This window comes from Necator americanus, chromosome II (assembly GCF_031761385.1).
Source record: "Necator americanus strain Aroian chromosome II, whole genome shotgun sequence".
NCBI lineage: Eukaryota > Metazoa > Nematoda > Chromadorea > Rhabditida > Ancylostomatidae > Necator > Necator americanus.
The window spans coordinates 35,765,328-35,788,507 of NC_087372.1; the positions used below are offsets into that span (position 1 = coordinate 35,765,328).

Sequence of the window (23,180 nt, forward strand, 5' to 3'; positions counted from 1 at the left end):
AGCCTCCCAGCTGTCGATATAACTGCGCGATTGGAACGGACCGGTTCACCACAACCGCGCGCTGAAATCCGGAACCGCAATCGAAGCTGTGCGGCCAACATCAGGCGAGCCTGTTACAAAGAATCTATGAGCAAACAAAACACGAGTGAGACACTTTTCAACAACTTTTCAACATTTTTTTCCCAAAACTTCCCGATATCTCGCCGGTATAAGAGCAGGAGAAGTATAATGTCACTACTTCAAAGAAAATAGCAGAGAACGTAAACACTTTCCAATGCAAAGGACTCTCGAGTGGATGAACGAAACTGAGCGACAACAGTTCATCAGAGAATAATTAGGTAACAGTCAGATCAGTTTAAGTTTTTTTTTACTCTGCTGCTACTGAATAACTCATTTTTTAAGAAACCGCCGCAATTTTATGATTGAAACCTCACCTTGTTCTGGAAGAATATTTCTGGAACTTCCTAATAAGAACCTGAGGAACATTTCTAAGGGTTTAACTCTGTTTTCTGACTGCTTATTTGTTTTTGACTATTTTTCTTTTTCGATTGATTCTCCAGAATTGTAGAAAAAATGTCAGCTTGTACAAATACGGATTTAAGATCCGAAAGTAAGGGCAAATAGATAAGTAAGAGTAATAAAACTAAGGAGTAACAATATACAGAACTGACCAAAAACTTTTTCCAACTCATTTACATCAAGCTCCAATTGGCATACATCTTAATCAATTTTATTCCTCAAAACTATGGCTCAAATCAAAGTGGTGCTGGAACCATATTATTCCCTTATCTGTGGGAAATTCTCTGCTTTTCTTCGTTAGAACTCCCGCAGCACAAAAAAAACGTCAAAGAAACTGACGACTCCAAGCTGTTGCATTAGACGGTTGTAGCGGGCCTCTCATTTTTTAACTGTAACTGTAATGTTTCGAAGGGCAAAATGCCAGTAACCAAATGCGAAAACATTCAAAACAAATGTTTGGCAGAGGAGGATTTCTAATTCCATCAACGAAATAGTCTCGAGAGCCCTTTATATCGTAATCCGAAAGGATATGCTTAAGCACGTTATCTAGGAAAAAAACAAATATCTACAGGAAGCAGATTCGTGGACATTCCACTATTTTTTTATGCAAAGTTTCATCCACAGAGCTAGATAAATACTACAGAAATAAACCGGAAACAGTAGAGGATAGCAGTTTCCGAAACTATACAAACTACACTTGAATCTCGTTTTGAGATCAGATAAGCACTACGATGAAGTCAAAGTCTACAATGTTCCAAAATGTTCAATTAAGTGAGATAAGGAAAAAGAACAAAACACGAAGAAAAAAAAACAAAACAGAGCGTTGAGCAATTTGTCTTCGAGATCAGATAAGTAAAAGTTAAACATGCGAACAGAAAATAACCAAGCAAATCAGAAACCAGCAAAAACCTAAAGTAAAAAGTAATGTAACTCAAAAGTAACTAAACCTGAGGGACCAACTCACATTTTTTAAGATGATGAAGTCGTCGAAGTTGTTTGACTACTTGACACATGCCGATCCAGAAAACGACGATATTCGTTGGCAGTCCGCCAATGTGCATTCCGCAATATTGTCTAAAAAAATTATGGGAAATATTATAATGATGACATGTCCATAAGACAAAAATTTTTGTGTTGTTACTACAAAAACAAAACCGAGAAGTTAAAGAAGAAGAATAAATACTACAGAATACAATTCATAAGCCAATATTTTAAAACTGATCAGGAATCAGAAGAGATACTGAGCTGAAAACATCCCTAAAGGAACAAAGAGTACGTACGTAAAAACATGGGCGGTACTCCAACAAATATGAGTAGTTTACAAAACAGACAAGCAAAAAAAAAAAAAAAACGAAACGAAAAAACGTAACAGAACCAACCTGAGGACGTTTGCTTTTCAAAAACTCAACCGCTACATTCGGTAACCAATTTCGAGTTTTCATCAAATAACATGCAGCTACTGTGGCGCTACGCGTTCGTCCGGCCTAGAATGACCACAAAAAACACCACAAAGCAGTTTTTTTTTTTTTTTTCAAAAAAAAACATGCCAAGAACACGTTGAGGGAATGGAGAAAAAACTCACTTTGCAATGCACATAAACTGACTTCCCCTTAGCAGCAACTCCTTCCATAAAATGCACGGCGGAATCGATTTGCGCTCTTCCTGTGGATCCGAAAAAGTCCGTCATTGGAATGTCATGAACTTCTACACCAGCGGCTCGCCAATCCTGTAGCGATCAATGTTCAATGAATTCTTGGAGAAAAAACCTTCACGTCTCATTCACAGCGGTGATTTTCGACGATACTTGTCCGAATTAGGAATGATCAACCTCATAGGGAAATTACAATTTCAATAAAAGATGGTTTGGCACAGAGTAGTTGGCGAATGTTTTGCTCTCTTCGGAATTATGCCTTACTTCGTTACCTAACCGGATAAATCCTAGCAGTTAACGAAGTAAACGGCGTCGTTACCAGGAAACACTCCACTTCCGTGCGATATAGGCACAAACTCGTATTCATGGAACCAGAGATATTCAATAACTTCTGCCATATCAAGTTCATCAGCGAAAGAAGAAACAATCAAGTTCTACAAAGCACACCTTTCAGACGGGCTCTTTAATTAGGAAAGCAGCTTCTAGAACGTCAATTGGTTGCACAAAAGATGAATTTTTTATTTATGCAAAGAAACCTCTTTATTTAGGGATTTAGAAAATTTAGCACCTCTTTTTGTATTGCATTATATGCAAGTTTCAATTCGTAATCTTCGACACAACATACAACACCGCCAACGTTCTCCTTCTGAAAGTAACAAAACCATTAGGCCATCGACAAGGATTTTATAAAAGAATGCACCAAAATAAAAATAGTTCGACCTCACATTAATAAGTTCGTCCTGCATTGATTTGAACGGTAATGCTCCTACTATTAGGTTATCATCTACTCGATTGTACCACGTCCATTTATGCGGTTGTAAGTAATTCCGGAGAAGATTATATCCCAATGAAGGGTAGAAGGCAAAACTTGCCAACATACCTGAAACACCAAAACACATTTTTAGTCCCCAAGTCAACTAAATTTAAAAAAAAAACAAACGCAAAATCCTAGAAAACGAAGACAAATCTCGACGTTCGAAAAGAGCAATTCCCTCATTTGTACGCAAAAAGTCGTGAGATAGCGCAGGAACGTTTTCAAAAGTACAGTGTGATAAAAAGAAAGCACATCTACATGGCAGAGGGCGGATGCTTCGCTTTTTCCATGTTTTTAAAGCTTGAAAAGAACAGTGGTCCTATTTTAGCAGTAATTTTTCTTTCTTAGAAAGTTCTTGTTGTTGCCTAAATGTAGACGTTGGGAAATTCCAGCGAATTGCAAATAGAAGAAAAGGAGAGATCTTGCACTGCATCTTTCCATATCATCCACATCTTTAAAGATGGGTCCAAACGACCTGACTTGTGCGTACTGGGACCCTCATTAACCTGGACTGCCGAACTGTGGAGTTGAGAAGAGATTCCACAGCGCACGTCGAGCTACGCAATCGCCTACAAACACCTACAATTACGTAAGCGTGTATGTCGGTGACTAATCTTCGTTAACGATCCATGAAGACGCTTCTGTGAAGGTCACGCATTTTTCTTATTATCATTCAGTGTATTTATTAGTTGAGTGACTTACTTCACACGTATGAGTTAGAAATTCTTACATGACAGACAAGAATGAAGAGTGACTTCTTCCAGATTCTTCCAGATCATATACAGTCAGGTAAAAAGGAAACGAAGCTCGGTGCAGTTATGTAAGTGCTGTTGTAGTTGCGCTCGAAGCAGGGCGGTTAGGATCGAGTGAGGATCCTTGCTACCACCATGACTGGCTGCAGTTCACGATGGTCGCACATCGATTCCAACCGATTTCTCCACCGGGAACCGCTTACGCGACTACACTGTGCTTCATGCCTTTTACCACCTACTATACCACATTACTGTACCAACAGTTTTCCAAAGGTCTATCATTAGAATATGGAGACAAATGTGCAGAAAGAAAGGATATTGCATTCCTAGTTCCCCGACCATACATACTGGATAACTAGCAGGGTAGGAGACTATCCTGTTGCTAATGCGATACTATACTGTACTGTAATTTAGAATCTCTTGTCTGAATTTTACCTGAAAGTGCTATGCTCGTCGCGCTATGTGCCTCTGTGGTCCTTCCCTTTTCTCGTTTTCTCTCCTGAATTTCTTTCGCCCATCTGCCAGGCTCATCTCAAAAATTTACAGCAACGAAAAGGTGTTGCTCTCTAACGACACATTTTCAGATATGTCAAAGCTGATGAAATCGCACAAGAGACCTCGACATCTATTCGAGCTTATCGTGCAACTTTAGCTAGCTAACGAAGCGGTGCTGATTCGAAACGGAAGTCTTTGTTCGATGTCCGCTAATCAGGATCGAGGCGAGTTCATGCGACTTTTTTGAACGAATAAGACTTGACTTCCATGGGGACTACGACAAATGATGGTTTTCTATGTTCCGCTTCACCGCGGCGCTTCGAGTGCAGCAGCCTACGGAACTGCAACAAGCTTTAGGTCGTTTTGACACGACTACGCCTACTGCCGCCTAACCCTCATTACAATCACGTCGAATTCAGCAACGACACCAGAAGACCCCAGCATTGTGCCACTTCCGATACTGTGGTCTGCTAATCTAGTTGCTCTCCAAACAAACCAACAAATCACGTTTCAAATTGCATTACAATTGCAAAATCACTTGTAACCTCTAGTATTTGTGCCTGAAAATACATACATAACCTTTTTTACCGACCGATATGGTGCTAACACGATTTATCTTATTAGACGTCTAATACACTATGAAGTTAACATTCTTCACTATATTATCACAGATACACGTATAACTGTGAAACAACAACAAATAGGATTCTAATATTATGTACACTAATGTCTATGGATTTGAACTAATTATGCCGCTGATATCCTCACGAGATACATAGGAATGCCTAATTATCACAATTCTGCACTTGGATTTTAAGGCAAAGAACTTCGATAGCGATCGCTTTGTTCGCAGGAAGGTCTTCCCTCACGTTCCAAATACAGTAGTTTTCACAGCTGGTAACACAGATTGGTAACACAATACACGGGAAAGATTGAAATCATCGAAGCAAATCATCAGTGAATGGTAGAAGTGAAATGAGTGAACTGGGAACAGAAATTGCACCTACTAAAAGCACATCAGCACCCTGCTTTTAAGACGTATTCGCAGCCTAATTCTTCCATTTTGTACCCTAAAAAACTATATTCTAAATAGGAACAAATCACCAAATAAAACCACTTCTAAAGGTGGTTAGATGACATGCAAGCCTGAACCAACGTCCTTGATTTATGAAGAAGACAACAAGTTTACGAACGAACCGTGTTATTCAAAGCAGCAAGAGCTTTGTAAGCGTCAGGAGTGTGCGGTGTGAGCTTGCTAGCAAATTTCGATAGTCTTATACGATCTCGTTGTGCTACCAAACATTCGATCACTATCTAAAATCAAATGTCTTCCCAGTCAGTTCTATATTATACAAATTTAATAACGCAGATTTTTACAATAACAATAACAATTTACAATAACAGACATAATAATTTTCTAAGTATAGATGGAACAGATTAGGAGAAGACTCATTATTAACTAAGGTCCATGTTTGTTCCCAAAATCTAGTCAGACTCACCTCACACACGTCATATTTCTCCGCAAGCTTCAGTCTCATCTCTGCATCATTCACAGCTCGTAAAATTCGACATGAAAGCTGAAAATAAGATACATCAGGGTGAAACAAAAAAAAATCACCTGAAAAGTGATCTCTAACTTCGTTGTAACACCTAAGAGAAATACTTTTACGCTTGGCTTTTAGTAAAATGCGCAGCTCCAGTTGGAGCGTTTTCTAGTGTTACTGCAAACTATTGCGTATCCACACTGCCAAGAAGCGGCGCACGCTCTTCCAGCAAAACGTAACATCACCGAGTACTAGTCATACTATATAGTTCTCTTGGTCAACGTTATTTTATATTATTGTTTTTAAAGCTGAGACGACAAGCAAAAAGATTCAAAAATTCTTCATCTTTACAAGAGGTCAGAACCGCACTATGAAATCAAAAACAATAACTTACGTCTTTAGGTGGAGCAGTTGAATTCGAGTGCAAAATGGAGAAAAGATTTTGCCAACTGAATGGACATGATAGCTTTGGAGAATTGAGTGCCGCTGAAAAAAAAAGAACTATCATGAAACAACGGTCTATAAATCCTATTGATTACGAATAAGAGCAAAATGGTACTGTATGTCCCGAAAAAAGAAATTATAGCAACCCGAGAACAGAAGAAATGCTTTCACCTCTATTCTGTAATGCACCAAGCAACGACTTTGGCTGCAATACACGTTCTACATCTGGCCACCTAAAAATACAACTCAATATAATTTCAAGTGCATAACCACAGAACGAGAAATTGCACCTGCTTTGCTTGGCTAGAGCACTAACACAGGTCCATACCGCTTCTTTGTCAGTGATCCGGAATGAGTCACGGACACCTCCAGGATTTGCTAGAGCATGCTAGAAAGAGTTGATTTAATTTGTGTATTGCTGTGGTCTTTCTGACCGAGACCAAGTAATAATAAAAACAAGTAAGTGTAAATAAAACGGTCAAGAATATGACATTCTTCGTTAGGAAGCAAAGTTTCCTTTTTTGTTGCCGTAAATCTTTTATGTCAGTCAACAACGATGATCAAAAGTTCATCCAACTATCTTGGGGTTTGGGAGAGTGTAGTGATATTTCGTGACCTTTCAAGCTTGCAAACTGATGAGTTTCTTTCGGAAAGAGCTCCGTCGCCCATATTACTGGAGCAAAATCTTGGATCTTTTGCGGTCAGCACAAAGCTCTCTAGTTCACTCCTAACCAGGTAAAGTAGAGCTTTCAAAAAGAACTTGATTCCGCTGTTCTGCTCCACAAACACCAGTTATCCTTGAGACAGACTTGGAACCAAATGCGGAAAACAAATCTTTGTGAAATTTCTTTGCGAGCAGAATTTTCTCAATCCATAAGTAAAACTGCTTATACAAGGAATTAATTCTGAGACACCTTCACAGACAACGAGTGAAACATACAAACCACAGGATCGTCGTAGTGGTATAGACAGCAATAATAATACGTGGCGATGGTAGATTTCCCAACGAGACTTGCATTTTTCGGGAAAGCAGTGAACACAGCGTTTTTGCTTTGATCGTCTGCTACCTGACAGCATACACATAACAGAAAAAATGAGCTATAATTTCACGATTTTATGGACAATGTTACTTACGTTAATTGGTATTTGTCGCTCTAAAAGGCTTATATAGTCGTTTACAACGGCAGCTTCAGTTGTAAGTAGCGGATCGCTGAAGCCGCTTCGCACGCACTTTTTCAACGCTTGCACCTGAACATCCAAAATCTTATTTTGAAGTGAGGTTGGATCTAGTATGAAAGTACATCGTACACATATTAAAGAATAAGGATCTGTGTGGAGGCAAACAGATTCCTCAATTTCGACCCAACTAATACTTATTAAATGTAAATTTTTGGCAGAAAAGAATGTATTTAAAAGATGCAACAGAAGACATAAAAATACGAACTAGAGAAGTCTGTAGTCTGTTTCTGTACAAAATCGTGATGAATGACTAACACCAAGACCAGCTACTATCTTTTTTTCAATTCGCCTTTTAAATATATGACCAAATAAAGGTGACAAAAAGTAGAGCTATGAAAAGTGATAGTGTAGGATAGAATAAATTTATGCGAGGAGGACAAAATGATAGTAAATGCCGGATTTGCATTCAAAGTGTTATCATTGCTGAAGTTCCACGTAAATTGCAGGCTTTAAACAGGTGTGTCAGTGCATTCGGAGGGACCTACCGAAAGGTTGCTCTTGTTCTGGATTCTACGAAAAGGGAATGCGGACTTCTTTTCAAGTCGACATAGAAGTACACGATTCCATATCAAATAGATGGTCGAATCCAACCAACCTTCTGATCAGCAACTTGATGTCTTATCGCAGCCGAGAACTCTATCATGGCAGCATCAGCATTCCTCCCAAGTGCACTAAAGGAAGAGAACTAGCAGAAAAAAACTAGGGAGTTTTATAAATCAACTCACAACAAAGTTGTTGTCAACTCATCATAGTCTCTGATGATCTTCAGATAAGCTATGTACTCCTCTGCAGCTTCAGGTTTTCTTAGTAATAAATCACGGAAGAGTGAGTCCATTAAAGTATTCTTTAGAAATAAAACCACCTAAATAAAAAAGAGGCTAAGGACAGAAGGAATTCGCAGATGAAGCTAAATCCAAACCCACAGCTAAAATAACATTTCCATCTACTATTGCTATGGCGGCTTCGAGCAGCTGCACTTTCTCTTCCTTCGATCTGTACCATTCCAAGGACACTGGATCTCCTTTCATCAATCTTCGAACAGCCTCCTTCACGTCTGGGGCACGGTATCTATCATGGCGGACAGCCTGAATGGGAAATTTTAAAAAGCAGTAGAAATTCGACAAAGAAGAATTTGATGAGAGTCTTTGAGAAAATGTATCATCGAAAACTACCGTACTCATCTGACTCTTCCACAGTACGGCCCTTTTATATGACATCGATACTTTCGCACAATTTTTGGACGCCACCAATGAACTTTTCAAGTGGTTGCGTGAAAACATTGTGCCTTAACCGTTAAACAATTTCAAAAAGGAGTTGAAAGTATAGGTTGACCTCTAAATGTCGTTGGAGTTTACGGTGTTCAGCTCTAAGTCTTGAGTAGTCGAGATCTAAGCGATGAGCATCACTTGGTAAGCTGCTCACACTACATTCCGATATCACAGATGCTGCAGATGGGCCTCCAACATGAGGCGGCGAAGATTCAACCTAGAAAATTGAAAAGTTCTTTGAAAAAAGTGAAGAAAAGTTTTGCTTTTTGAGCAGTGGGTCTACAAAAAAAGCCCACCGCAAACAAGAAAACATAAAAATGAAACGAAAGTAATTACAGTCGAGTAGGAAGCTTGTTCCTTTTACTTCGGTGGAACTTTCGCTGAAACAAACACAGAGACGTGCTTAGATACGATAATTCCGGAATGCTGCTTAAACCTAGATATACGTAAACAAAGCGAGCCATAGAGTAGAGCTCTCGCAAAAAAGTAACAGACGCCGTTAACAGGTTCTCTGTCTCGCAAAAACAAACATTCTTTCTGTTGGCCCAAAAACAAAATATGTGCAGATCCAGACTAGAGAATGATGCTAAGGAAACTACTCTTACAGGAAATGAAAGAGCTTTATTAGTATTTATTATTATTTATCATTTATTGCAATAAATGAGTGCAACTAACTATATTTGAACATAAAAGTTGTTGGATACTAATAACCAAAGGTTACATTTCAGAATAATTTCACAGATGTCTGTCCTAAAAATTCTCAACAGGAATGGGTAAAAACTAAACTGCCCACTACAAATAGTAAACCAAAATAAAGATGAAATAATCGAAAATAACTTAGAAACGACATTGAAATTAACGAACTAGAACACAGTTGTGCATAAGTTTCTTTTTTATTAACTTCTTGGGCTTTCTATTTAGAAAAACTTCCTAAACTGTTGATGTTCAGGGCAAAGAAACATAAACATTCATAAACTGTAACGTTATGTAACTAAATAAAACAAAGGACAGAGCTAACCTCTAATTTTAAATGAGCTGTTTTATGGTTGATGAAATCATGCACTGCCTCCTCTCGCTTCTGAGAACTCTCCCTAAATAAATGTGAATGGATTACAGGGAACAACACTAACTAACAAATCAGACACAACACAAAACGCAAAGTATATATATATATATATATATATATATATATATATATATATATATATATATATATGTATATATAGTATGAGTTCTTATTAAGGACAGGTAGACATACATTGTTACTGTTATTTATACATATGTATAATCATTAGTATTTTAGAACTCTGGCAATAATGTCAAGTGCTCTCCACTTCAGAAAAAAAGTCAATTCACGTCGAAAAAGTTGAGATTTGCATGCCTTTACCAATTACTTTTTCTACTGCTCAGACATGGAAGACTCAAATAGAATAGAATGACCAACGCTATAAGGAATACGTAGCATTTGATTGATTTGTTTGAGATGTAGAAAGAACAGGATGTAGGAAGGTTTTTTAACGCTTTTTTTAAGCTTGAATACTTTTCCCAGGATGATGAGGCGCTCGTGAGGATAAGTCATTGATGGTTTTGGTTTTCCAGGCCCTGACGAAGGGATAAAATGCAGAAACGTTAGTTTTTGCTAGAAAAGGATCAATATTAATCTTGGCTACAGCTCAAGCTAATCAGTCAAAAGATAAATATCATCATGCCAAAATTAAAGAACAGTCGAACATGGACGCAATAAGAAATACTCTACAAAAATCTGTCGACTTATCGATCAGTCTACAAGTACATTATCTGCAAACCAGATTTACAGACAGAATGCCTACACGAGCAATTGATTAGAATCAACAATGAACTTCCGAAACCAAGAACTAACAGGTGGGAAACCAAACGATAGTACAAAATCATATCACTGTTCTTAAATAAGATCTCAAAGATTTTGTGCACAGGACCTGTTTTTACAATATTGCATCGCCAGACATAGCAAAAAACCAGTGTAATAAATGCCAAAGAACACTCGTCAAGATATTAATTGAAAGATCCGTCTCTTAGTGTAAAGTTCTTCAAACGAACACCATAGATCGGATCATTTGACATGAATTGAAAAAGAGCTTTTAAAAAAACATCAACACACCCCGTTATGACATTCGAGTTAGGACTCGGCTGACATGATGGTGGTTCAGCAACTTTTGCAGAGAAAACCTCACGCTGATCGAAAAGATTATCCACAGCCGCACGTGCCGCCCACTTAAGCGTGAACATTTAGGGAAGAATTGAAATTTTCGACAAATAAAACTCCGAAGACGTGGCGGCGTGCCACAAAAATCGTCAAGCTAATTGATAACGAAGTTGACCCGTCTGCGATAAGAACGTCACAACTCCGAATCATTTCGAACCCACCTGTTTCGAAGGTAAGTCGTCGAAAAGTGACGATGAGTTCGATCCACTCTCATTCCAATAACTATCCTCAGGATCATCAAAGGTGAACTTTTTCTTGATATGTGCCATTTAGAAAAATAATCTATAGGTTGTTGAGCAAATCATTTATACAAGAGGAAGTTTCCTGTAAACTCGATAGCATCATCAACACAATCTTCAAAACAACAAAGAAAACTGGGAATGAATGTAAAACAGGATTTCTCGTTTCTAAAATGACGTTCCTAGCTAGGTTGAAAGGCGAGACATTCGCAATACAGGTGGAGCAAGGTTGCATCCTAAAAAAAACTAAAGGAAATCGATAGTACACATCCTAGTGCTAAGCGCTTCACGATGACCGAATATTCACGCGACGTCGCCCCGTCGCGCGCGCGATATCATGGCCCCGTCTTATTTAAATTGGCTATGGATTGAACGGAAAAGATGTCGCCGTTTCACATTAATTCGCATTAAAATCCACCCTTTGATACTTAGAGTCCTTTTGAGAAGCTTTCTACCTAGTTTAATACTTGAACAGAACAAACGCATTCAGAAAGATTTCATTTTATTAAAAGTTCAAGTTGAGGTTAAGCTCTGGAATGAATTGATCTTGAAGTTAAAGAAGTTTCAGGAGTGGCAATTCATACTTAAATCTTTAATACCATAGAATTGCATGGAACGAAAATTTGTAATTTAATGGAAAGTTGCCTGAACATCCAATACCGCTATTCTTTTGTTAGTGTTGTTGAGGATTCCCTTCTGGAGTGAACCCAGTTGAATTTTTCTACACGTATACAATCTTACAATCAACTGTGCTTAGAGGCGTCGACACATATAGTAGGGTCAAAACAACTTGGAGCACGTACGCAATTGCGTACGCGGCTTCCCTCGAGGCGTTTCGATGGAGCGCAGCGGTTAGGAGCGGACTGGAACTCTTGCTGGCACCATCCGTCGCCCCAGTTTGCGACGGTCCCACCTCGGTTCCAACTGCTACCTCCACCGCGCCGTTTCGATGGCGCACGCAACAGCACCGCAACTACACTCGTGATTCATGTCGTTTTGACCCGACTATATAATCCGACGAAAAAGACTTGGAGTTTGATGCAATTGCGTAAGCCGTTCGAGGTGGAACCTTTGCTAACTCCAATCGACTGGAAATACGATTTATTTATTTTGTTTTTTTATGTTGTAAAATAGTTTCATTTCATAGTTAAGAGAAATTTTACGACGAAAACTGCTCAGAACAAACGACAGGATGTGAACATGAAACAATTGTTCTTCTTTTCCCAGCGTTTCACGTAAGCATATCGCTGTACGTTATGTGTTAAGGAATTATGAACGAGGGTCCCACAGTGCCACCTCGCATACGCGATTACACCGACATCGCGGCTATCCGGGAAAGGCACGGTTTGGTCAAGACGTGCCTTTCCCGGATAGCCGCGATGCAATTTGGTCAGTCTAAAAGACAACATTCAATGCTCTTAGGAGAAGGTTTTTGCTCCAGTTTATTAAGAAAATAAAACAATAAAAGTTCTCTTGCTTCATTGATTTTTTTCCTTATTTTACTTCTTGTCCTGATAGACACACATGGTGAATAAATCAATGGATGATCATCAACGTGTGATTAAGAAGCTTCGAAATTGTAAAAAAAAATATCCGGGTATAGAAAAAAACAAGCAGACGAACAATAAAAATAATAAACGAACATTCGAAAGACGACGTAGACGAAATAACGAAACGAAACAAACTAAATAAAAATGATAATGAGCTGCTTCTTTGCGCGATTTCTTAAATTTCAATCAAAGGAAAAACATAACATTTTCGTCTAGCTCGTCCAGCATCCAGCAATTCCCATTAAAGCTACAACATGGCAATAAATCCACTGACATCTCTTCCTATTCGAAGGTATAACACATGAGAAATCCAGGTACATTGGAACGGAATATAAAATTGCAAATGGCGGGACACGTGTCCATCCTTATAATTATCACATATACTATGAAAAGGTAATAATGTTAAGATAACTTTTAATGAATGATGGAGAATGTAGTAACACTCTGAAAAACATGTATTACACTTGCAAAGAAATCAAAAGCAATAAAACGCACATCGCATAATAAACTGATGAAACGGTATTTTGCATAATTCTTACGAAGCAACTAAACGGAAAAATATTTTGCCACCGGCTCAAAATCCAGCTATTATTATAGTCGGATCAAGACGTCCTTAAGCCTGGTGCAGTTGCGTAAGCAGGTGCGTTCGAAGCTTGGAGCAATTGGTTGCGATCGAGGCGGGATCTCACTCCAGTCTGGTGGGAATTGAGGACGTTCCTCCCCGACCGCAACCTTCATCTCCACAACCTACTCAGAGTGCAGCCGCTTAAGCAGTGCACTGCGTTCCGGATCGTTTTGAAGAAACATGAATTCTACAAGATGAAGCACTGACATAAAAACGAACTACTAGAAGGAAATAGTTCTAAAATAGTGTTGATCATATAGCAGTACTTGAAAGAATGACCCAGTGGCCGTAAATGTAAGCCGAAGTTACCAAAGCAAAAAAGGAAGGCAGAGCTTTCAGAAATAAGAGTGAGGTTGAGTGTCCCGAACTATTTTATTTCCCGAACATTTTCTCCCACTTATCTACTCCCAGAGCTGTACGCCACCATAACGCCTCTATTATTATGAAGGATAATGTTCCTGCATCCAAAAGAAAAAAAAAAGAAAAAAGAACGACATATAGCGTGCAAATCCAGACTCTACGCGCTATCTATTCATGGATCAACGTAGTCGCGCGTCCACCTACACAATCGGAGCCAAATGTATTCAACCGATTAGACGCAGTGCACCTTCTTCGGGACAAGGCAGAGGAAATAAGAAGAGTATAATCGGGTCAGGCAGAGGAAGAAGTTGCGCCATGGCAAAAGTGTTGCGCCTATCCTATTGAACAGATTCACCGCCGACTATTGTAGATTGGTGACGGCGTAAAACGTATGGCGACATGACGACGCAGCACGTCCTCGATGAAGGCGTGCACGGAGCCCCTTCTACAGTATCCGGAAAGCTCCCTCGGACTCATTTCCTTTTAGTTTTTATGTTTTCCACTACTTCTTCTGCTTAATAAGGCTTGAATACACATGTATTTTTCACCAAATCCTTTCCCATTAGTTTCATCGTTTGTTTTGCTCCTAAGGTACCTGTAAAATGTAAACTATCTAAAATCTTAGTTAGTACCGATTCAATTTCCATATCATTTTTTTCTTATTGTGCAATGCGGTGGAGCTAACGGGTAGGATTGGAGTGGGACCTTTGCTTGGACCACTCGTCGCTATAGTTCGTGATGGTCCCACCCCTATCCCAACTGCTAGCTCTACCAACCACACCGCTTTGAGCTCAGCCGATTACGTAACTGCACCCAACTTCATGCCGTAATGACCAGGCTACAACGTTTGTTACAATCAAAATTATTTGAAGAAAATCTCAAAACTGATTCCAGAGAAATTCTGAGAAAGCTACCTATACAGAGTTACACAAAAAAGGGACAGAGATCCAATTTCTTTAGGCTGAAGCCTTTGAAGAGATACCCTGCCATTGCAGGAACTTCTGAACTAACGAAAAGGGATTTGCTGCGCATTACGAGTGCGAAATATGAAAATCGTACGCCAAAAGTGGGGCAGAAATTACGACATCTCTATATGTCATGTTGCAAAACGTTTTACGCATACTGTATGTGCCTACAGGATGGTTGGGTGAGTTGAACATGTGGAACTAAAAATCACCAGGATTCGCAGCAAAATTACAGTATTTCTCAAGACATGAGGAAATAAAACCGGTCACACAACCTCAAAAAGAATAACAATAAACAAAATACATAAACACACGAAATGAACATGAAAAAACTGACCAGCAGAGTCCCAAGCAAAACAAAGGCTAAGACTGGCGGCAACACTAGTCAAAGATAGGTTCGTGAACGTAACGAAATTTGGCCCCTTGCCATATTATTTACAAAACTTACCCATAGCCCCCGACAATTTTTGACTCCAAAAACATTTTAGTGCTATGCTCCATCAATCAATACCATACGATTTGTCCCTGTTTGCTATCTACGAACGAATTCACTATGAATATTGCATTCCCAAAGTGGTGCAACGGCATATAAACGTAATCGATGTGCGGAATGACCAGCAACACTTATAGGAAAAGTAATAGATACATACAACACGCTATCGGATACTGGATAATATTTGAACACGAGAAAGATCAAAACACAGGCATCTCAACATACACGTTTCGGAAAGAGAAAGCCGCTTCAAAGTTAAGAATGTCCGCTGTCAATAGCGGAAGATCGGCTGCAACTGTCAATTGGCGCCAGTTCTTTCCTTCCAGCTCTTTGCATCTACTTTTATTTACGACTTTTTTGGGCTCCAACAAGTTTTGTGATTCCGGAGTTTTCGCTTGCGTCTGGAATATATTCTTTAATAAGGACAGTTCGCAATAAAAGTAATACATAGCTCGAAACCTCCTGTGTGCTTCAACAACATATACTGGATCTTGTTAATTGTCAAATTGAAGCAAGACCCAAGATGGTTAACTATCCTAGCTCTTGCTTCAATTTGACAATCGACAAGTTGCAATCCATATGCCAAGATTGAAGGAAAGTCGAACTTTCGCGCTTCTGACACACAGGATCCTAGATTTAAAAAAGAAGGCTAGCTCACCGTCCTTGGCTCATCACTAACGGGGGACCACACTCCGGAGTCTGACATAAATGTTGTATCCTTTGCGTGATTTTCCTGCACTGTAAGTGGTGCACTTTCAAAGCTGTCCGTTCTAAAATTAAGAACATAACGAAACACACATAATAAGAATCTTTACAGTATAATTCACATACAAGTCATGAGTAGATGACGGTATCGTAGCAGCGAAGGAATGCGAATGAGGTATTGTGCATTTGATTGAATCCATGGTAAGAGCTCTTTGAGATTGGAACCTAAACAAGCTTCGAAGTACAATTGCACACTAATATAGCCAGAAGGATATGTTTTTCGTAAGCAAGTCAGCTACATTCTTCTATCTCTGAATACCTTCACTTGCTTTCCCTTTGTGGCCATTTATCAAACCACGGCCATGTCACCAGGGGCTTTTTCCACTAATTGCGCTGTTCTGAGTGCAAACCGAAGAAGATAAAATAAGCAGAAAACCTTTAATTCTATCCATTAGAATAAGTGTGTAAGAAGGATCTAATAGTAAGAGGTTACCAAGCAAATCGATTTGCTTTTGGCTCCGAAATGATTGAACTAGACATTTTTAGAACTGTAATTGGAGCTCAGGAATTGCTAAAGCAAAAAAGTCGTTTCATTCGAACTTTAGTTCTAGCACAACCATAAAATTGCAGCATTTGTCAATTCTTTGATCAAAAATAAGGAAAAAATGATCCCAGCAGAAAAGTAGCGGATTGTAACAAAGAAATTGTGTATCTTTCACCCATTAACAAGGTAAAACATCTTCGGCTTAGGAATACAAGGTTTGCCTTTATCAGCCTCTTAGAGTTTAAGGCTCGATCCATACTGAATTGATCAGTCCTGAACAATTTCCAATATTTCGCTCGTTTTTTTTCACTTAAGTTCAACCTTACTAGTTCAGTCTTACTATCGTCTACCTTTTGCACATATCAGAAGCAAGAATGGAACTCCGCAGAGGTCATGATTTTTCCAATGAAGTGAAATTTTTACGCCTAACCTCATTCTAATTCTGAAAATCATCAAATCGTTTGTACCTAGTAAGGTGAAGATCAAAATTTAAAAAAAATGCATTTAGCTATATGTTCAAAAAAAGAAGAAAACATTGTAGAAGTACGGACCCATAACCTTCGCACTTACCGTGAACAAGCTAGACCAGTCTGTTTCTTTTGTGAAGCGAAAATCGTCTGAACCAGTGATGGCATAGAATTGTTCAGACGAAGACTTCGATTCGCTAACGAATAAATCAATGACTCAGATGCCTCTGGATTCACTGTGGGTTGCACTGGAATTGAAAATACAAAGCAATTCTAAACGATAGAAGACACCATCAAATTTCTTATGTTAGAGAATGAGTTCTTTTACTGCATGAAAGATGCGAATTTAAGAAAACACAGAACTTAACAATCTCGCTCCATCCATTAACACACAGCTAATTTCATATTCATGTGTGAACAGCTACTGTGTACTGTCGTCCTTTGCACAACGGTAACAACAAAAAAAAAGCTAACGGATCGTCGATATTTACAAACTGAATTTACATTTACTTGATAATATGCCGAAGTTTTCTCAGAGTAGAATAAAATATTTTGGGTGTTCCTACTTCTGAGAGAGAGAGACCTGAGCAAACGATGTCGTAATCCGCGGAAACATACCATCTTGCCTTGATCATGGGATTGATTTGATCACTTGATATAGTAGGTTCAAAATGACATGGTACAGTGCCGGCGAGGATCTCCTCTTGATCTTAGCCGCTACGCTCTACCGTACCGCTTCGAGTGCAGCTTCTTACGCAACCACACCATACTTTATGTCGTTTTGACCCGACTATATATTCCATCATTTTAGAAACCTCTCATTTCCTTTCTCTTATATTGTTTCTAGCATTGATCTCATGTAAAATTTACGTAAAGGTTCTAATGAAGAAGGTGAAAAAAGAAAAAAACCTTAAGAATGTCCAGTCAACTTATTCATGAACCTTTGTATTTCAAAGTGGATAATTACAGAAATATGGAAGGGACTGCAATTACAAATGCATCTACTAGGCTCAAACTTCCCACAATACTACGAAACTGGAATTATCTTTCTTTCTGTACATTGGCTTTTTTTGACGACGAAGACCTACTTTTCATTTCATAAGCAATAGATTAAAAAGTAACGACGCAAAAAAGTTTGTGCTGTTGAGGACTAGAGTAAATAACTCGAAGATCACAAGAAGTTTCCTCACAAGAAGAAGTCAGCAAAGATCTTCTTGATGATTTCGGTTAACGACAAAAACAGGAATTAGGCGGATTCCGTGGGTTAAGAAGAACACAAAAATGAGCTGTTCTCCCCACCCACCCGTGTTATAAGGCAAAACACAAAGGGACTGGAAGTGCGTCAGGAGGCGAGCACAACCGTTCGGGGAATGCATTCATTCAATCCAACAATGTACCGTGGAAAAACGAATGAAGACAAAACTTTCAGTGTTACTGATCGACAATCATAATTCGCTTCGTATGAGTTTTCGAAACATTGATTTCTCTCTTGATATAGGTTTGTATCCTTTGCGAAAACAACTTATCACTATACGCCAATATCAACTGGACAGTTACTAGTGAAATGTGCCGCCAAGAGACCACGGCCTTACACTTCTGGAAGTACTTTCTACATCCAGTGCCATTTGTTTCTAGTCTCACAGTTGAAGTTATTTCGGAAAGAACTTAAGAAGAATGGAAGAAAACGGGATTTTTTTCAGGGAATATATCGAATCCGAATACATTTACAGAACAAGTCATTTCAACAGCCAAAACAGATAGTGCTTTAAAAAAGTACAACCTAACATCAGAATGTTTCCACGGAAGTTTGGCTATGCGAATGTGATCGTTTGAAGCGACTTTGTGATTGAGCGATTCCTCTGCTGCTTTCATGGCAATAGAGGAATATTATGCCTTCGATACGAATTTTATTATACAACAACCATGACGCTCCCCACAACAAAGACCATACAGCAAATCGATAGAGACCTGGACACCCCACAAGCAACATCTCCAATACGTTCATGAACTCACTCCAAATTAACTCATCAGTCAGATGAGGTTCAGATATTGGTAATCCCCAATGGGTGCAGACGATACCTCTACGCCAGGCTGTCACCAATGACCGTTGTCCTGGAAAATTTAATTTCTTCGCTGAAAAGAAAAAGGAAGGTTAAAACATAGCTCTACACCTTTAATCAGAATGCCAAGTTTAGCATGTCCTTGGCACATAACCACATCGCAACGAGCTTTCGACTGCAATTAGTATAAACAATTTGTGTATTTTACAACTACTCAGCGCACAAATTCCCATATCAAGAGAATGTACAGAATTATAGAACCCCTTTCAAGGTGACGAACACTTGAACCGGCTGTAAGACATTGTAACCAACCAAGCTAACAAATTTTACTCTTTGCAAACTCAATCTAACTTTAGGAAACAAGAGACCAGAGAATAATGAGTAGCGTTGTTGTTCATGCAGATTTCAATCGTAAGTTAGAAATTTATATCAATTGCCCAATTTCTTTGTATTTCGTCTTGAGAATATTTCTACAGCACAGATTCTGCGGAACAATCATGCGCAATCGTTCATGAGTTTCCTACAAAAGCTATTTTGAGACAACCACTTATGCGTGCATATATTACAGAGAGAAGATGACGACAAACCACTGCATTCTGCTTCGAAACCTCGTCTCATAAAAACGAAAATGAAATGTAAATGCAAGTGTAAAAATAGCATATGTTTCATTTTGCTTCGCATTATGGAAAACAATAAGAAACGACTTTGACGAATATATGCACACGACAGTTCGGAAGCTGAAATCAGCACGAGCGCAGTCTTTACTGTGGTTATAAATTAGTCAAATATTTTATAAACTACATTGTATTTAGTCGTTTTGACACGCCTCATCACAATGAATGAGATAACACCTGTTTCGCAAAAAAAAAATGGCAAAGAGAAGATGTTTGGTTTGATTTATAGTCGAAGAACATAAATCACTTAGTGTTAGCTTTGAAATCATCAAGCTCTGTTTTGCTTAACGCTTATTTGTACATATCTAACAACCCTTTTAATACTGCTTGATCTCTAAAATGTGCAAGTCCAGAATGATATTTTTGCCGTCACTTCTTCTCTAAAACGTTCACGAAGGCAGTTTGAGTAGAGCCAAAAGGACCTGAAGCTTGGTACAGTTGCATAAGCGGCTGCCCACAAAGCGGCGCGGTGGAGTTGGCTTTTCGGATCGAGGCGGGACTATCGCTAAGTGTAGCGATGAGTGGTGCTTGCAAGGATCCCTCGATTCTAACAGTCAATCCTGACCGCTGCTGTCTACAACACCGCTTCGAGCGCAGCTGCTTAAGCAAATGTACTGAACTTCGTGTCGTTTCGACCTCAGTATATGATATCGACTAAGGGACGCATCTCGCTTGTCGATTGTAAATGTGAAGCAAGACTCAAGATTGTTAACACCATTTATAACGGCTAACTTTCAGTGTTGTCATCTTCATCAAAAAGCAAGTAGTCTCGTTGCCGTGATGTTAGCAGGCATGATAGGATCCTTCTGCGAAATTTGCGAAAAGAATTTTACGCTTTCGAAAAGACTTACTTCACTTCCAGTCCCTCCGTTTCCGGAAAAACGATGGCTGACTTTGCGCAGTGCAGGCAGATATATACTGAGGCCATGGAAAGGGGAACTTAAAAAAGCAAAAAGAAAATACTCAAATTGTTTATAATTTATTGAAAATTTGTTGCAGAAATCTCTGAACACCACCTGTAAATTAGGAAGTGACCAGTATTCAAGAGAACGCAGGTCCTCTTCTTATACAAGTGCCAGAACAGACCATTATGTCGTCGAACCTAGAACACAAATTACGTACAAGATATTCCTAAGGCGCAAAAAATTTTCCCCTTGAGACCCAGTTCATAGGATCAGTTGCCACACTTCTCATCTTCTCTGTTGTGTGTACCGTTCATGTAAATATAAGCGTATTACGCATATCCTATGCAAAGTTGTCCTTATTCTTCGTACGCATTCTAAAACCTTCCCGAATCTTCTCTTGCTTTCGGAGAGGAATATTTTACTTACTTACTTCTGAATAAATTTTCGCTTCTTTTTTTTTGAGCTCTCCTACCTTCGGTGTCAAACACACTCTCTACACTCCCGGTCGCGGTTGTTCGTTTAAAGGCAGCATATCACGAATCTGACGTGGTGAGGGAATCCACGGGAAAAGCTAGAGATGTTGTTGTAGATCAGATCAGGGGTGGTTCCGCTCACCTCTCCCCAATCGTCCTAATTTTAAAAAATGAAGTGAGAACCGCTTTATTTCCTACGAGGAAACGTTAGAGAGCTCCTCTATGTATACGTTCTGATCGCCTCAGCAGCCTCTTCATAGGTTTCTCTTGAATAGGCAGTCGAGGAGAACTCACTGGCTTTCGACCGCTACGCTGCTGCATGCAAAGCGTGTATAAATGTGGAACGTTGCAACTGAAATCGTCGTAAAAACAGAGTCTTTCACGCAATTTGTCATTACGATGAGGGAAAGATGAGCGGAACCACCCTCGATCCCGCAATCTACAACCCTGTATGGAGTTTGTTCATCGGAAATCCATACCACGTCAGATTCATGGGGTGATACCTTTAAACAAAAGAACGACATCCATACGAAAGACACCTTTTCGCCACACGCAATTTACAGCAGTTCATAGTACAGATTTCCAGGTTCCATGAAGAATACACATTGCGTTGTAGATGAAATACTAACCGCGTAGTGCCGCTTACCTCAAGGTCTCCTATCATGTAGGTGTGCTCGTTATCCACGCGAAGCGTCGATCTTTGTGGCAACGTCACTTTCTGGGAGACGTAGGAAAGTTACCAAAGATTCTGATTTTCCCGATCATAAATGCTAAATGAATAAAAAAAAGAAGAGTATACCTCTGTGAATGAACTGCTGATTGGAATGTCATCCATGGAATCCAAGACGTTGTCCATGGTTACAAAGAAAAAAATCTGAAAAATAAGTACAGTTCAAGGTCGTGGTATAATGCAAATGAAGCAGAAACTACTTCCATTTTTTGAAATTGAACAGAAAATTCCTTCATTCATTTCTGAACATGAATTTGGAATGAAAGTAGTTTCTGAGCTCGATGTCTCTTGATAAATAAACGAACTAAATAGGTGGTTCTTTCATGGATTGACTGTAATTTCTAATCGTTGGGAATATCAAGTGAGATTGCTTCACATGAATTACATTCCGTAATTGTAGAAAAATCTAGAAAAGAACTGAAAACACCAATATATTTGCTTAATGACAATCAGCGACTAGAACTCAGCCACTAAAGAGTGTGCACGGATCAAGCAGCATTTGCTCTTATCACCGGAAGAAATCCAAACGTAATCGAACCTCTCGTCAATACTTATGTGGACTTGTAAAAGGTGATCTAAGACAAAAAACACGTGCTTATCTACCTATCCTATCGATCCTGTCGATCCGCAGAAGATCATGGTTTTCTTACGTGATCTCTGGTTGATCATTCATTCCTTTTCCTCAGGCGTTATCTGTAGATTCACATCGTGGCTTACATCCTCTTCGTAACTCGAGATGAAATTCTCGCAAATGAAAAAAAGATATGGATATTCCTTATGAGGATAATCTTGAAGAGGTAAGCACTTTCTTTGTATCTTTCGCGTAATGAATGGATTTACCTCAGCAATCACAAAGATACAGGCATCAGATGGTGTTTCCTCCTGGTTCAGGTTTCTAGGATTTCTACTCGTCCTGACGTCTGTGACTGCACAATCCATCGATGGTTCGGAACCGCCCTAGTGGTCAGCGGCTGCGCTCGAAGCCTTGCGGTGGAGCGTAGTAGTTTGGATCAAAGGGGGACCCTTACTAGCTCCACCCATCTTACAGTTCGCGATGGTCCCACCTCGATCACAACCGCACCACTTCGAGAGCACTTCGAAGCAGCACTGCCTTGATGTCGTTGTGCATTTGGTATTTTTTATGTTATTGTTGTTTTTTTTTATCTTGTCGTAGGCTGCGCTAATCCACTGGTACTTCCAATCTGGGCCCCTATGAAACGGTAACAAACTAGTGCAAACAGCAGAATAAAATGTCTATTTGAACATGGGCGCTCATTTCCTTTTGTGATCCGTTCAACACCCGCTTAGTTTTATTTCTTTTTCATCAGCATTCACTTTCCAACCAAACGATGAAAATCCACAATCTCTGGTCGTGACTTCTTCAGAAATCGTTGTGGTAAAATTCAGATTCAGTACTCATAG

The 23,180-nt window shown here is 39.2% G+C and overlaps 4 protein-coding genes across 5 annotated transcripts; 1 reads left to right on the forward strand and 3 right to left on the reverse strand.

Moving 5' to 3' along the window:
- Window positions 1-45: 45 nt before the first annotated feature.
- Window positions 46-3,048, reverse strand: RB195_020500 (uncharacterized protein; the record flags this gene model as incomplete). 2 transcript variants are annotated; one of them, XM_064188827.1, is made up of 7 exons in its annotated part: window positions 46-110; window positions 1,484-1,593; window positions 1,899-1,911; window positions 1,970-2,003; window positions 2,102-2,245; window positions 2,739-2,816; window positions 2,896-3,048. In XM_064188827.1, 7 exons carry the CDS (start codon window positions 3,046-3,048, stop codon window positions 46-48), a joined length of 597 nt encoding a protein of 198 aa, XP_064044707.1. The 2 variants fall into 2 exon arrangements, with proteins under 2 accessions (XP_064044707.1, XP_064044708.1); XM_064188826.1 differs by lacking the exon at window positions 46-110 and having other exon boundaries at window positions 1,489-1,593; window positions 1,899-2,003.
- A 2,232-nt stretch (window positions 3,049-5,280) lies between these two features.
- RB195_020501 (uncharacterized protein) lies at window positions 5,281-11,237 on the reverse strand (the record flags this gene model as incomplete). The annotated part of the gene is made up of 15 exons (XM_064188828.1): window positions 5,281-5,301; window positions 5,429-5,545; window positions 5,731-5,808; window positions 6,170-6,261; window positions 6,391-6,452; window positions 6,510-6,607; window positions 7,164-7,286; window positions 7,354-7,467; window positions 8,054-8,129; window positions 8,184-8,320; window positions 8,382-8,543; window positions 8,791-8,943; window positions 9,745-9,817; window positions 10,864-10,976; window positions 11,130-11,237. 15 exons carry the CDS (start codon window positions 11,235-11,237, stop codon window positions 5,281-5,283), a joined length of 1,527 nt encoding a protein of 508 aa, XP_064044709.1.
- Window positions 11,238-15,400: 4,163 nt separating this feature from the next.
- On the reverse strand, window positions 15,401-21,884 carry RB195_020502 (uncharacterized protein; the record flags this gene model as incomplete). Its single annotated transcript, XM_064188829.1, has 10 exons — window positions 15,401-15,601; window positions 15,859-15,970; window positions 16,032-16,130; window positions 17,020-17,164; window positions 18,930-19,028; window positions 19,088-19,151; window positions 20,502-20,589; window positions 20,667-20,752; window positions 21,675-21,746; window positions 21,828-21,884. The coding sequence occupies 10 exons, from the start codon at window positions 21,882-21,884 to the stop codon at window positions 15,401-15,403; spliced, it is 1,023 nt and encodes a 340-aa protein (XP_064044710.1).
- A 638-nt stretch (window positions 21,885-22,522) lies between these two features.
- On the forward strand, window positions 22,523-23,180 carry RB195_020503 (uncharacterized protein; the record flags this gene model as incomplete). Its single annotated transcript, XM_064188830.1, has 4 exons — window positions 22,523-22,555; window positions 22,650-22,721; window positions 22,807-22,890; window positions 23,166-23,180. 4 exons carry the CDS (start codon window positions 22,523-22,525, stop codon window positions 23,178-23,180), a joined length of 204 nt encoding a protein of 67 aa, XP_064044711.1.